Source organism: Nicotiana sylvestris, chromosome 2, assembly GCF_000393655.2.
Source record: "Nicotiana sylvestris chromosome 2, ASM39365v2, whole genome shotgun sequence".
Lineage (NCBI taxonomy): Eukaryota > Viridiplantae > Streptophyta > Magnoliopsida > Solanales > Solanaceae > Nicotiana > Nicotiana sylvestris.
Genome location: NC_091058.1, coordinates 125,084,406 through 125,100,363, shown reverse-complemented (window position 1 = coordinate 125,100,363; position 15,958 = coordinate 125,084,406). Strand labels below are relative to the sequence as shown.

Genomic DNA, 15,958 nt, shown 5'->3' with positions numbered 1-15,958 from the left:
AACATAGTAAATTGGAAATTACGTATCTTGCTCTTTCCGGACCAGGACTTCACTTACCGCTATCTCCGATACTATCAAGTATAGGTATAGTTATTCGTCTGTCTTCGGCGTGTGAAGCAGTGGTGGGCTCGATAGATATCGCTTGAGTTCCTTCAAGGCCTATTAGCACTCCCGGGTCCATGAGAAGTTATTCTTCTTCTTCAGTAGCAAGAAGAATCGGTGGCTCTTATCGGAGGACCTCGAGATGAATCAGGGCGGCTATGCGTCCGGTTAATCTCTGTACGGCCTTCACATTGTCCACAATCGTGATATATTCGATGGCTTTGATCTTGTTAGGGTTGATCTTGATTCCCCGGTTGGATACCTTGAATCCAAGGAATTTGCCTGATCCGACTCCAAGCGCACATTTCTCCGGGTTCAACTTCATATTGTACTTCTTTAATATGTTGAAGGTTTTCTACAAATGTTTTAAATGGTCCTCTAGTCGCAGGGACATAACCAACATATCGTCAATGTAAACCTCCATTGATTTTCCTATTTGTTCCTCAAATATCCGGTTTACTAGGAGTTGATAAGTGGCATCAACATTTTTTAATCTGAATGGCATCACGTTCTAGTAGTATGTGTCATACTTAGTGATGAAGGAGGTTTTTTCCTGATCATCCGGGTTCATCCATATTTGGTTGTACCTGGAGTAGGCATCGAGAAAATTGAGGATCTCGTGGCCATCCGTGGCATCGATCATGTGATCTATGTTGGGCAAAGGGAAGGAGTCCTTGGGATACGCCTTAGTCAAATCCTTATAGTCTACACACATTCTTAATTTATTCCCTTTTTTAGGGACTACCACTATGTTTTCTAACCAATCCGGGTATTTAACCTCCCGAATGGACCCTATTTTAAGGAGCTTAGATACCTCGTCCTTGATGAAAGCATGTTTGACCTCGGACTTGGGTCTCCTCTTCTGCTTGACCAGATGAAATTTTTGGTCTAGGCGTAGCTTGTGGGTGGTTATCTTCGGTGGGATCCGTGTCATATGAAGTCGGGACCAAGCGAAACAGTCTGTGTTAGCTATAAGAAATTGAATGAGTTTTTTCCTTAGCTGGGGACTTAACCTCATGCGTAGGTATACCTTTCGATCAGGTAGATGCTCGATCAATATGACCTTTTCCAGCTCCTCAACCGTTGATTTAGTGGCATCAAAATTATCGAGGGCTATAAAAGTTCTGGGGACTCCATAGTCATCATCCTCGTCTACCCCTCATTCCTTTGATTCTACCGAGGCTGGTATCAGTGATTGCTATTTGGCCCCATCTTTGACTATTTAGTTTGGATCCTTCGATGTTAAGAGTGTAGATGCTAGGATCACTTCATCGACCGCGAACATTTCCTTGGCGACCGGTTGTTCCCCATAAACTATTTTGACTCCGCTGGGTGTTGGGAATTTTAGCACATGGTGCAGTGTCGAGGGCACTGCTCTCATGTTGTGAATTCATGGCCTCCCAAACAAAGCGTTGTATCTCATATCCCCTTCAATTACATAATGCACGGTTCCGGTGACGTTCACCGGTAATGTTATCTCCCCTTTGGTGGTCTCGTATTCCATGTTGAACCCATTCAGGACTCGGACCGCATATACGATCTCGTCTTGCCGGCCGAGTTATTCCATGACCCTTAATCTAATGATATTGGTTGAGCTACTTGGATCAACTAACACATGCTTAATTAGAGATTTATTTGCGAGTACCGATATTAATAGTGCATCGTTGGGGTTGCACGATCCCCTCAGAGTCTTCTTCGTTGAAAGACAAGGTTCCTTCCGGTACATCATCCCGAGTCTATTTTTCCCTTGTGATGGATACTTTGGTGCGCTTTAGCATCGGCCCTTGGGAATGTCGATCCCACCGATGATCATGCTAAGGAGGTGCTGAGGTTCCTCCTGCTTAGACTTCTTGTTAGAATCCCTATTCCTGAAGTGGTTCTTGGCCCGATCACTCAAGAGCTCTCGGATATGCCCGTTGTTGAACAACCGGGCCATCTTTTCTCTTAATTGTCAGCATTCTTCTGTTCTGTGGCCATGAGTGCCGTGATATTTGCACACTAGCTTGGGATCCCTTTGGGTTGGATCAGATCATAGGTGTCTAGGCCATTTGGTGTCCTTGACATGTCTGATAGCTGATACAATAACGGCATCATTGACGTTAAAGTTGTATTCTGATAACCTTGGTGCTTCCTTAGGCCCGATAGGCCTGTCGAAACCGTTCTTGCTCATGAGTCCCTGATTGCTCTAACCTCGATCACTTCTCCTTTCATTTCACATAGAATTTTGCTTGGACCCACTGCTTCTTCAATCTCCATTGTACGGTTGATACTGATCCCTATTTGACCTCGGTTCACGGTTGATATCTCTCTTGACTCTGTCGATGGTTCTAATGGGATAAACAAACCCCGAAGGGGACCCAAGTTGATCATCTTCGAGTATAATTTTTTTATTGATATCGGTTATGCACGTCGACCCATGTAACAACAAGATATTCTATTAGATTTTTTTTCAACTGCTGTGAAGCTACCAAGCTTCAAATATTGAGTCCCTAGGTGAAAGCTTGAACGGCCCAATCATCAGTGACTGGTGGCAAATCCATCATTTGCATTTGAAATTGGGACACGAACTCTCTAAGCATCTCATTATCCTTCTATTTTATTTTGAAAAGGTCCGACTTTTTGGTCTCGACCTTGGTAGCCCCGACGTGTGCTTTCACGAAAGAGTCTGCACACATAGCAAATGAGTCAATAGAATTAGGAGGTAAGTTGTGATACCATATCATAGCTCCCTTTGACAGGGTCTCCCGAATTTCTTCAACAAGACAGACTCGATCTCATCATCCTCCAAGTCTTTCCCTTTGGTTGCACATGTGTAGGAGGTAACATGTTCATTTAGGTTGGTCGTTCTATTGTACTTAGGAATCTCGGGCATGCGGAACTTCTTAGGGATCGGCTTTGGAGTCGCGCTCGAAGGGAAAGGTTTTAGCACGAACTTCTTGGAATCCAGGCTTTTTAGTATCGACGGTGCTCCCGGGATTTGGTTGACCCTAGAATTATAGGTTTCTACCTTTTTGTCATTTGCTTCTATTTTTTTCTCCCCTAATTCTACCCGTTTTGTCAGTTCCTCGAGTATTTTTACGATCTCGGGGTTAGTCCCCGATTTATTTTCATTCGACCTCTCTGCTATTGGTTCGTCCCCGCAGGTGACTTCCCAGGACGGATCGGATTCAATTTTGTTCGGTGTGCGGCTTTAGTTCTGTAACTGAGATATCGCCGCCGGTTGAGCCTGAAACATTTCGAAGATCATCCGTAAATTGATCCTGTCTCCTCCATTTTTTTGTGTATTTTGAGATGCCGATCGGGCTCCACCACAGACGCTATTCTCGGGGTCGGTAGGCAAATTTATGTCGATAAACACATGCAAGTTAGCGTCAAACAGGTCTGCGACTGGAATTCTGACGGAATCAACGGGAGGTACCTCGTCATTGGGCGCTATGTTGTTATTTTCACCGTGATGGCCGGACTCATTATCAATATATAGGGGTGCTAATTGAGAGTTTGACATTTTGAGTTTTAACCTGAAATTAGAGACACTTCAAAGAATAAGTGTAAAATAGTGTGTGTTATGGAGATTTGTATTAAATAACCACTATTATCCTTAGCCCCACGGTGGCCGCCAAACTGGTTACACTTAAAATTAGATAACAATTAAATTTATAAGTGGTTTTAAGGATATACAGAAACTTGACACAAAGCGATAAATTAAGTTGCAATTGAAATAAATAATGATAAAGTAAATTCAAACCACACGAATTGAACATTACAGTCTTCGGAGGTTAGCGACCCTCAAACTGGATGCACTTCGATCGGTATCAAGACACAGTTGAATAAGACCTTAAAGAGAAAAATAATATATTGCTTTGGAATGCATGTTACAAATATACTTTACAAGTAATCAGACCTCCTTTTATATAGTAGGGGGTTCTATATTAGGTACAACTATATAAAAGGTAAAATTCCCCTAATTAACTGATTGCCGATCTCAATATATGCTGAGATCTCCACCGTGATATTCGGTCGGTCACGGATATCACGACCTTCTATTGGCCGAGCTTGACTACCTGACAATGTTCATAGAAGTTAATCAAGGCCAAGACCGATCCCGAATTACGACCCCGATATCCTCGAGGGCAGGCGTTATGGTCCGGACTCAAAATTGATGAGATCTCTACCTCAGTCTAGGCCCCCTATTACTATATATCGAGCTTGGCTTATTATGTCGGAGACCAAAATGTACTACGAGATCGATTTTACCCGTATACAGACTTCAAAATAAAAGTGCAAGAAAGGTGAAAGAAGAACAACATTGGGACCAACAAGTTGGTAGGAAAACTGAATAGGATGAAAAAAGTCTTATTGAAGCTGGATAAGAAAATATTTGCAAAGGTGGAGAAATAAGAAGATAAAGCAATGCAAAACTATTAGAGTACTGTCAAGCTAATATCCAAAAGAACCCATGAATGTAGAGTTGACTAAATAGGAGACTATACTAGCATAACAATGTCAGTATTGGAGGATGGCTAAAGAAGTATTCTTATGACAGAAAAGTAAGATACAATAGATAAAATTTGGAGATCAGAACACAAAATTTTTCTGTAAAATCATAAAGACAAGAAGAAATTCTAATAGAGTGTTTTCTGTGAAGAAGCTAAAAGGGGAAATAATTACATCAACATAGAAAGTAGCAAGTGCATTTGAGGACTTCTACAAAACACTATTAGGTACTACACAGCAAGAAAGGATGCATGTGGCAAGTGCCTTGATCAGATCAAATAATGTGGTGTCAATGGAACAAAGAGTTAGCTTAGAAGCAGAATTTTCAAATGAAGAGATGAAGAAGGCTCTATGGGATATACTTGGGGACGAAGCACCCAGACCAGATGGTTTTGGTAGATAATTCTTCAAGGACAACTGGGATATAGTGGGGGAAGATATAGTAGGAGCAGTCTTGGAATTCTTTAAGAAAGGAATTAAGGATGCTCTCAGCCCTGAATAGTACAGTTATCACCCTAATACCAAAGGGAAGTCATGCTGCAACAGTTGGGGATTATAGACCTATAAGTAAATGGTGCATTACAACTATAATATAATATCCAAAATGCGATGCAATAGGCTAAAGCAAGTTTTGCCTAGTATTATTTCTCCTAACAAGAGTGCCTTTGTGGCTGGTAGAACAATCATACAAAATATATTGGTGTGTCAGAACTTGGTAAGGCTATAAAATAGGAAGAACTCAACCAAAAGTTGTTTGCTCAAGATAGACTTGAAGAAAGCATATGACTAAGTTGAATATGAATTTGTAGAAGAGTTGCTCCATGCATTGAACTTCCATAAGAAATTCATCATATGGGTAATGGCTTGCATCAGTACTCCAAGTTATACTAAATCTCAATCAGAACAACAACTTCATTCCTTTCTCTATGCCTTCTAGAGGTCCTACTATTAATCATCCAGCTTATGTTGATGATGTTGTTATCTTTAGCAGTAGAAGTAGCATTTATATTAAAATGATTATGAAGGTGATAAGGGATTATGAGGAGAGCTCTAGTCAGCTTGTTAATAGGGATAATAACTTCTTCCTAACAGCCCCTAAAACATGTGCCTCCAGGATCAATAGAATGAGACAATGCACATGTTTTCTTGACAAGGATTTTCCTGTTACTTACCTTGGATGCCCTCTGTATGTTGGTAGAAAGAAAATTGATTACTTTGATAATATGGTTCACAAGGTAATTAAAAAACTCAATGGTTGGCAGGGTAGCATGCTTTCTCTTGGAGGCAGAATGGTGTTAATCAAGAATGTTCTACACTCTCTGCCTAAATACACTCTCTCTGTTATGTCCCCTCCTAAAGCTACCTTTCATCTAATTGAAAAAGATTTTGCCAATTTTTTCTGGGGTAGTAGTGGGGATCAAAGAAAGTACCACTGAGGTCCTGGAAAAATCTTTGTTTTCCTGCAGATAAAGGAGTCATAGGCATAAGAAGAATGGAAGATATCAGTGAAGTATTAGCCACCAAAAGATGGTGGAAATTTAGAGCTATTCCTTCTCTATGTCCAACTTCATCAAACACAATTATTGCATTAGAGCTCACCCTACTACTAAATAATGTGCTCCTAGGAACTCACATTCATGGAAACATATGACCCACATTAAAAAAAATGCTAAAAATCACATGGTATGGCATGTTAAATCAAGTGATTGTAATTTTTAGTGGGATAATTGGACTCATAAAGGTCCTCTAGTAGCCCTAGTCCCTGTGACTAACAAAAGCCCTAAGATTCTAGTTAAGGATTTCATACAAAATGGGGAGTGGAATATTCACAAACTTAAGAGAATTCTACCAGAATCTTTGGTGCAGCATATTATTGAAATTCACATTGGGAAGAGGACAATTCCAAAAAAAATTGGGACTTGTTAGAGGATGGAAACTACTCTAACAAAACGGCTCTTGAAATGATCAGAACTAGCAAACCTAAAGACCTAATCTTAAGATAGGTATGGCATTCCTCTATTCCATTTAAAATTTCTTTTGTTACTTGGAGCTTGTGGAACAGAAAACTATCTTTTGATGATGTTATTGTCAACTTTCGAAAACCAATGATTTCTAGATGAACTGCTGCTCATTTCCCAAAAGTGAAACTATTCAACATGTTTTCATGGAAGGAGAGGCAGCTAGTTATATTTGGAAACTAATAGGTTCCCCATTAGGCATAACACAATCATGAGAGATTAGTTAGATTTACCATTAATAACTGGTGGCAGGTTAAGGCCTTGAACGATGTACATAAACTTGTACTACAAATCACTCCAAGTATTCATCTGCTGGACTATTTGGAAATAAAGATGCTCACATAAATACGGCAACCAAAAGAAGTTCAACTTATTCAAAATGGGCCAACAAGTTTGCTGGATAGTTGGAGCAGCTATATCCAAAGCCTCTCCGAGCTGCAAACTCTCTCTTCCCTGGAATAATCTCTGTGACAACCTAATAAAGCTACATCGTATCCCAAGGATCACCATAGTTCTCTGGAACAAACCTAAAGTAGGCACTTTCAAGCTAAATACTGATGGCAACTTCCTAAAGGCGAATAGCATGGCTGGAATGGGAGAGATTCTAAGGAATGATGATGGCGACATAGTTATAGCGGTCTCTATCCTTACTCAGTGCAGTAGCAACAACTATGTAGAAGCTCAAGTAGCTTGGTTTGGAGTAAATTGGTGTATTGAACATAGTTACACAAATTTTACTCTAGAATTAGACTCCATGATTATGACTAATATGATGAAGAAGAAGAGAGCTTATAACTACAAGATGAACAACATTATAGAGTACACTTCTCAGATGTTGGAGCAGGCTAATGTTAATATTATACAGTGCTATGGGGAGGCTAATCAAGTTGTGGATTCCCTTGCTAAACTTGCTGCTACATCAACAGAGGAATCCTATTACTTCTCCTTCCAACAGCTTCCAAAAAATGTCAAGGACCATATCAATTAGACAAATACCAAATGCCTAGCATCAAAACTAAGTGTGATAAGGCAAATGTGTTTGTTAGTTGGAATCTTTATTTTGGACTGGGTAAGAGATGCACAAAATCCCCCAGTTTTGTGAAGGATAACTTTTTATCCTTGTGTTGTATTTTGGAGGTTAAGGAAATATCCTTGTATTCCTTGCTTTATTGAAATACAACTTCCAACCAACTTGGGAAATTTTATATTAAAAAAAAGAATGGGGGAACATGGTAGGAAAAAGAGGACTCAGGCAGGGAGACCTCATATCACCACTGCTATTTGTCATTTGTGTGGTGGAGTACTTCAGCAGAATCATGACTTATGTAGCAACTAAAGCAGGATTTGAATTTCATACAAGATGAAAAGGCTGGAAGTTGAATCAGTTGTGTTTTGTTGAAATTCTACTTTGCAAAAGGAAAATTTCAAGTTGTACAGTTATCAACCTCCTCAGGATTCTGCATGGTACCGGAGGAAGCTATGTACTATCAAGAACAAATTCTACCCAGGATTTATTCAAAATGGAAGGATGAAAATAAATAATAGCTACACTGTGGAAAAAAGGGTATGACTGGAGAAGAGGAAAGGTAGAGCACTGAGAATACTCCTAAACACAGCTTCATATGTTGGCTGGTAAACGGTAATACACTAAAAACTTATTACACTTAACAGGCTGAACCTCTTTAACATCTGCCAAGATAAAATTTGCCTGCTGTGTGGGAATAACAGATGAATCCCTGGGGCATTTATTCTTTGAGTGCCACTACTCTAGAGTATGTCTTGATGCAATGCTTCAATGGATTGGATACAAAGTGATACTGACAGACATAAAAATGAATCTTGAAGAGGATTGGTAGAGTAATCAAAGGGAAAGAATGCAGATCATTCGTGATATCAATATAATTAGCTGCAATCGTATATGGAATATAGATGGCTAGGAATGAAGCTTTGTGGCAAAAAACCTAACAAAGTATGGAGTAACATGGTATGAATTAATTGTACAGATAATAACATGGTATAAATTAGATAACCTCGTACTTTCTAGGAATGTATTGCGGCTATTCAACTTGGGTTGGGATGTCTAGGGCTCTTTAATTCTCCGATCCGAAATATGCAAGCGGAAGGTTATATTTGTAAGTTTCTTTAAAAGTATTGCTACCAAATTGATGAAAAACTAGTATTACTTATTTAACTTTGTTGGGGTGATATTGGATACAAGAAGAAAAAGTTGAACTAGCTAGGAATTGAAGTCGGTTTGCAGTTTCATGCAAATTGAAAGGTGCAAGTACATTATTAACAAATATTGACTAAACTGATACATTAATATTAAATCTTCCGTGACCACTCCACAAGAAAGATCTATTAATTAATAATAATAAAAAGAAATACATTATTGAATAAGTATACGTTGTACTCTTTAAGTAAGTAGTAAATGTGTTATCAAAGTATCATTTGAAATTCTTGGTGTCTAATGAAGAGTCGCATAAAATCATCATTAATCTGCTGATCGAGTTCTGTTTTTACTGTTATTTTATTTCTTTCTTTGTCTATATATATATAATGAATCATCAATATCATTGTCCATCACTTGAATGTCTTAGGAACTCAAACACCAGCAGTAATAATCAGAACGTGAGATTTCCAGCATTGTTTCAGGCGTCATCCTCTCAAGCTCGCTTTGCTTCCACGTCGCAAAATTATTTCGATTTTGTGGGTCCGTGGCAAGCGGATAGTCCTCTCTTTTGTGGGCTTGTGATTTCATTCTCATGTAGAGCTTCATAGTAGCAACACAGTCATCATAGGGATCTTGGACTCCTGTTTGAATCTCATACCTACAGATACAGTATCCATGTTTTAGGATTTTATATGGTTAGATATAACATATTAAATTTGATGGTGTTACGTCAACATGATAGTATCAAAATTAGGCAGATTTGTTGGGTTCAAGTCTTAATTATCGTAAAAATAGCACGGGCCTGGTAATTGAAAAATAGCCAGCGCTTGCAAAGTTATTGAAAAATAGCCATTATTTTACTGCAATACGGAAAGTTACAGCATAATATACTGGAGATTGGTGCACCTGTGTATGAATTTCCAGCATATTATGCTGGAACTCCAACACGCAGAAAGTTCCAGCATAATATACTGGAGATTGGAGCACCTGTGTATGAACTTCCAGCATATTATGTTGGACCGCTATATTATACTGGAACTCCAATATATTATGCTGGAATATTTTTCAGATTTTAAACAGTGTTTTCGTTCACATTTATCTTTACATGAAAAGTAACTAAATTTCGATTACTTTTGAAACTGTGTTATTTTTCAATTACCACTTGTAAATGTGGCTATTTTTTAATTTCTCCCCCAATTATCGAAAGGAAATTCTATGTGCATCTTGGCTTATAAAAAAATCAAGTACACCTAAGGGGTATATTACAAATATAATTAAATAAATAAAAGTATATTTCTTAGTTGTTTAACTTTTTAGATAATTAAGATGGTCACACATTTCAACATATACTTGGCTATTTGCTACTAATATTAGTAGATTACAAGAGAAGCATTAAGATTTGCTTACTTACCCAAGGTAAGTTTTGGTCAAGTGCTTGAGTGAGTTGCTGAGCTTGCTTGTTTTCATCAATGGAGGGTAGTTTGCAGTATCCCTTCGCACAAAAAATGGTTGAAGAAACGTCAATCTCTATCGTAATGACTGGGAGGCATTTTGCATAATATGGTTGGATTTTAATTATATTCATTGGTAGTGTAAAAAGAATTTATAGCATTAGTATAATATATTTAACTAGTCAAGGAGGTTATATACTTACCATTGTTCTAGATTACAAATCAATGATTATTAAATAAAGTTACACTATTGTTTTTTTGGTTACTTGATTATGTAAATACCTTTTACACCTTTGGTTCATAAAATTTAAACTCGACCTTAATTTCGGTGGTAATTACATACATTAAAGTAACTAACCTGATCAGTATCGCTGGGTACTCCATGTCTAAACATTTAAGATCATGATCCAAACCATGACCAACAAGAATCCTAGCCCTTCCAGTTCTAGAACGAATCTGCCACACAGGTTCCCCATTACAAAGATAATCTTGAATCTTTCTTGATACTTGCTTCAATGGCATTGCATCCCTCAAATGTTCTGGCCTTATGCCTGTTGTTTCATACCTGAAAATACAACCAATATTCGTCTAGATTAATTTCCTGGGTCTATAAATTGGATTAGACCAAATTAACTTTTTAAAATAATTACCTGTAGTTAGTAACGGGAAGGTTTGGTGAGACGTAGGAGTGAAAGAGGATATTTTCATGCTCATCAATGAGGCAAACTCTTGCACAAAGATCCAAAGAACCATCGATGCCACCGCCTACCATTTTGCAGGCAAGAGCAACAACTCTTCCTCGGCTATTGTCAATCCTTAGGTTATCTTGGATTCCCAACTTAGCCATGCGATATAGCACACCCTGAAAATGAACCAATACAAACTATATGGATTAGACCAAACAATGGCCGGGGGTGTCAAATAGCTAGGCAGGATAGGTTACATGTTGATAACGCGTCGAAATCATACATATATTTCGAAACAATTTGAAAAGGCATACATTATTTGAGCGAGAGAGTTGACATGACTCCCTGTGAGCCCTGAGTGCATTTCGGCTAGGAAGGATTTTCAAACAAATGTCACATCCTACCTCCTTGAAAATCCTTTCACAATCTGGCTTTGGTAATGGCCCTGAAAATGTAATTTGGAGCAACGTACGGTTAATCATGTTAGAAAGTTAATTAGAGCAATGGGACTTGTTGCTTTAATTAATTAGGAAATATACCAATGAGATGCTCTCGCAAAGATTCAAAAGATCGAGTGTGCTTTTTGCAAACGCCACACATGGGTTCATGAACGGAATGATAAGATGTCCTCATGTGTTCAACTAGGTGCTCCTTTTTGTTGAACTGCCGATAGCATGCTGCACACTTGTTCCTATATATAATAGCCCCATGAATTTTTCAAGCTAGCGTTTTACATTCTATGCGTAAAAATTCACACAATTTTATCATTTATAAACAAGTAAATTTGGTAATCTCTAGTTAATTGTAATTAATTAACCTGCTATTACAAGGTAATATATATATATACATTGATAACGTAAACAATCTTTACGAGGTATATAACTTAATTAAATCTATTTGAGATACTTTTAAATACTACTGCCTATTATCATGAATGAAACTAATACTCCATATAAGGTATGAAAAAAGAATTAGTACCTGTGAGTGTCTGAAGAATCATATCTATGGTCCATGACTGTAGTAAGCGTAGGGGCTGTTTGGTTAATGCTTCAGAATTGAGCGTTGAGTAGAGAAGAGAGGGCTGAGAACACTTGAGAGAAAGGGGATCGGGCATCAAGCTATTTATACAGGTTATGGAAGACGAAACCTCTGGAAAAATTCTTGGTGCTAAGGCAGATTTGGAATAATCATCATTTTTGGAAAAATCATCATGTTCTTACGAAAAAAACAATGGACTAAATCTTACTTTAAGATTCGTAGGTATGATATCCAGATGGGCTAAATGTGAAATGTTTGTAGTAATCAAATACATCAGGTCCCACAATTGGGCTACTAGAATATTTGACAGCTCCATGTCCCAGAATCAGCAAAACCACTCATATCTAGCAAAAATAAATTTTCTTCCATTTAATTTTATATGACATGATTTGACCAGGCATGAAATTGAAGAAAACAAATGTATGCACATATAAAAGATACTTCTAGAACTTGTAATCGTAAACAATTTCATTACTATAAGAGCATACCATAAAGAATTTTGTAAAGTTTTAAAGTTCAATATCGTTTTCAAATATAATTAGGTATCATGTTTATTAAGACAAACTAAAAAACGAAGAGTGTCATAATTAATTGATATTGTAAACAATTTAAATTATAGTCGTTGTCTATGAAAAAGCTTTTACACGTTCAACATAATTAATTGATTCTAAAAGATCAGTTATCAAATTTTCTAAAGTTTTTACATGTTCAATATATATATATATAGTAAGAACTCTCTATAAATTTTCTTCGGAACTAATATTTTATGTTATAAGTAGTATTATATATGTTCTCTATAACAACATTTCATTATAGCATTCAAAAAATATCAGAACAGATAAATGAGGTTGTTATAGAAAGGATTGACTGTACTTGTGTGCAAATATATTTTAAAGAAAAGTTGAAGTCCGGAATTAATAACATGCATGCCGCTGTTATCTTGGATGGTTGTAAAGTTGCAGCAAATCAGGTTCTTGTGACAGACACTAATCTTATGCATGAAGTGAGAATAATGCTTTTACTGATTCATTTATCTTCACATAGTAATGGATTCTTCAAATTTTAATTTTCACGACGGAAATGACATGTTTCGGATGAATTTGGACCGTACGAGTTCTGTCACAAAGTCAAAATTAACTTTAATATAACTTGACAAAGATCAAAATGAGCATGCTGGGATAGTGGACAAGATTAAAAGGCCAGAAACAAAGCGCCGTTCGAATTGTGATAGATATGAGGAATTTAAGTTATATAAATCGTTTAATTAAGTCATGTTTACTTGTTATAGCGGGTAACTTATTTTGTATATTTTTAAGATTATCAATCCTACATTTATTGAGGCATACTTATAGATATATCTTTGATTTGATAGTATAAAAAATTCTTTATACCGGCGATATATATAACTTAAACTTATATATAAGAGGAGAATGAGGACGAAATGCATGTGGGAATTAGTGGACTGGAAGAGAGACCTAATATAAGTTGGAAGGGTTCATGCACGTTAGTGCACTTAATTAGGTAAGAATGGGACGTGTACTTTCAGCAAAAGCAATAGAGGCTGCAGATAAGGTATTCCTTCTGCTAATACCAGGTTATAATCTCTTCACCCAAAATCTTAATTTGCTGCTTCATGAGCTCTCAACTTTGTGTTGTTCAGCTGATAATTTAGTACTATAGATTTATCAGTTTGGAATGGATATAACTTATATTAACATACAGTAAAGGCAGATTTAGGATTTGAACCTTAGGGATTCGAGATTATATCATTTTAAGTTATTGGGTTCTAAATTAATAATTTGTATATATTCATTGAATTTCTTAATATAAATACATGGTTTAAACAAAAGCTATTGGGTTCGGCTACACCCGCAACTAAAACCGTGGCTCGCCTCTCCGTACAGTTTATCATGTAAAGAATTTTTATATTATTACTACTATATTCTGTTGTATTATCTTATTTTATAGGTTAATATAATAATTCTATTTATGGATCATTAATTGTAGTTATCTTTTATTTGAGTAATAGTGTAAAAAGAATTTTTACATTGCCTAAGTATGAAGAAATTAAAAAAGACCTTGATATCTTCACCCTAGCGCATGCAAGAAAACTAATTTATTTCATAATTTTCATGACGTAACACAAGTTTTACTTTAGGAATCGAAATAAAAGGTAAAATACTAATCACTCTGTAATTGAACCCACTAATTATCATCTTGGAGTATCATTTTTACCATGTTCAATTTGCAGAATGGGCATAATCAATCAATATTATATTAAATAAAACTATACTCTTGTGTACAGAAGTTTGATTGAAGCCGAAAATGGTTGAGTAACTGCATGAATTATTTGCCCAAACGCCACATTTTAACAATTTGAGTGGGAAAAAACTGCCTATATGCATCACCTTTTTGTAGTGACAAGGTTCCTTCCAAGTTCGTAGATATCATAATTAAACTTTTCCATCCTAAATTTATGGCCAGAAGATATATATTTAGTCATTCTGTCAACCGTTTAACATTTATTTCTCTAATAAATAGAAACCACTCTATTTATACTGTCATTCAACTCTATCTTTTTGACCAAAATGGGTCCCCCCTTAATATATTCGTATTTTATGGATGCTCCTACAAAAAAGATTGTAAATTTAGTGATTTACAGTTCTGTGTGAAGAATAATTCAGTAGATTTTAGAGAGTTGGGACCATCGCATGCATCCTTTCCCGTCTATTCTCGGCCTCCATTCTCAAGCCACAGAGATAGGACTTCTACATTCTCTTTTTTATTCTTTTTCTTTCTCTGCTGCAAATGATAAAAGCGGGAAAGAACTAGAAACAGTCTGAATTTACACTAAACTATACCAACTTGCTTGTCATGGTTAAATAATTAAATGAAGTAAAAATATATTAAATAAATCATGATTAAATAAGAAAAGCGTATGTGCAATGACATGGCATATTATATAGGAGTACTTAGTTTGGTGTTAATGCCAAGTATAGATAAGTTTTTTCTAGATCTTTTTTGAGCAGTATATTTACAGATTAACTTTTTAAAGTGACTATGTAAACTTATTTTATAAACAATATATACCATTATATTAGACAAGCTAAAAAATAACTACAGAAAACTCTCCATAATAAGTGGTTTGAAAAATAAAACAGGCAACCTGCTATACAAGTTAATTAAATCGATAGAGTAACAAAATTTTACACGCTGTTACTGTGTAATTAAGTTAAAATTGATTCTGTATTTGATTTTTAAGTATGCAATTTTCACACATGGCAGTCCCCGGGACATGCAATATTCTTTTTACAATCGTTTGGCTTTCTGTATCTTTTTAAACCGTAAATATGTAGTTAACTGGTTATATATAGTAGATTACTAACATTCTTATTTAAGTTATCAATCTCCAATTACTATTAACAATTATCTGCAGTTGACATTTACTAACACAATGCACAAGAAAGAAAAGAATCGACTCTAAGGGTATAAAATTAAAGTTAAAACAATACGGAGTACTATAATTCAAAATCTATTAATCTACGCGTCGCTGACCTTTATAGAGGGTAAAATATTCTAGGGCCGCTCGGGGGAAAGGACACTAGCAGTATATATGAACAAAATTTATGACAACCTGAACTGTAAAGTAGAAATGTTTTATTAGATGTCCAAATTTACGATCGTATTATAAAATTACATAGAAATGTAGCACTGTTTTAAGAAAGCTTTTAATTAAATACAGTAGTAATAGTGAAAATATATGGAGAAAGTAAGGGCAATGCCGCAATAATGGCTTCTAAATATAGTTGAGCCTTGTGAAGGGAAGAATCGTCTGAGTTTAATTGGTTGTGCATGTCTCCATAGATTAAGGAGAGGATGACTTTTTGTTCATTTTATTTATCTTCATTCGTTTTATCGATCAATTGCTTACTTTATGTAATTAAGAATGAGTTTCTATATGAGTTGTCAAGATCAAGACTAAGAAAAAACTAAAAT

At 36.3% G+C, this 15,958-nt stretch overlaps 2 protein-coding genes across 3 annotated transcripts; one reads left to right on the top strand and one right to left on the bottom strand.

Annotated features, from left to right (window-relative positions):
* Positions 1–6,993: 6,993 nt before the first annotated feature.
* Positions 6,994–7,602, top strand: LOC138885539 (uncharacterized). Its single transcript, XM_070166498.1, has one exon. It carries the CDS (start codon positions 6,994–6,996, stop codon positions 7,600–7,602), a length of 609 nt encoding a protein of 202 aa, XP_070022599.1.
* A 1,314-nt stretch (positions 7,603–8,916) lies between these two features.
* Positions 8,917–12,019, bottom strand: LOC104212896 (RNA exonuclease 4-like). 2 transcript variants are annotated; one of them, XM_009762292.2, is made up of 7 exons: positions 11,903–12,019; positions 11,464–11,615; positions 11,239–11,369; positions 10,889–11,100; positions 10,597–10,803; positions 10,199–10,279; positions 8,917–9,445 (listed from the first exon to the last, which is right to left on the bottom strand). In XM_009762292.2, the coding sequence occupies exons 1-7, from the start codon at positions 11,935–11,937 to the stop codon at positions 9,211–9,213; spliced, it is 1,053 nt and encodes a 350-aa protein (XP_009760594.1). In that variant the 5' UTR covers positions 11,938–12,019; the 3' UTR covers positions 8,917–9,210. The 2 variants fall into 2 exon arrangements, with proteins under 2 accessions (XP_009760594.1, XP_009760655.1); XM_009762353.2 differs by having other exon boundaries at positions 11,329–11,369.
* Positions 12,020–15,958: the final 3,939 nt, after the last annotated feature.

Excerpts from the sequence above, each read along its gene's own strand:
- LOC138885539 (XM_070166498.1), top strand. The coding sequence starts at position 6,994 with ATGGGCCAACAAGTTTGCTGGATAGTTGGAGCAGCTATATCCAAAGCC.
- LOC104212896 (XM_009762292.2), bottom strand. The coding sequence starts at position 11,937 with ATGGACCATAGATATGATTCTTCAGACACTCACAG. Across the intron at positions 11,101-11,238 it reads AACTCTCTCGCTCAAATAAT|GGTGTGCTATATCGCATGGC; the intron begins GTATGCCTTTTC and ends GTTCATTTTCAG. Across the intron at positions 9,446-10,198 it reads TTGACCAAAACTTACCTTGG|GTATGAGATTCAAACAGGAG; the intron begins GTAAGTAAGCAA and ends CTGTATCTGTAG.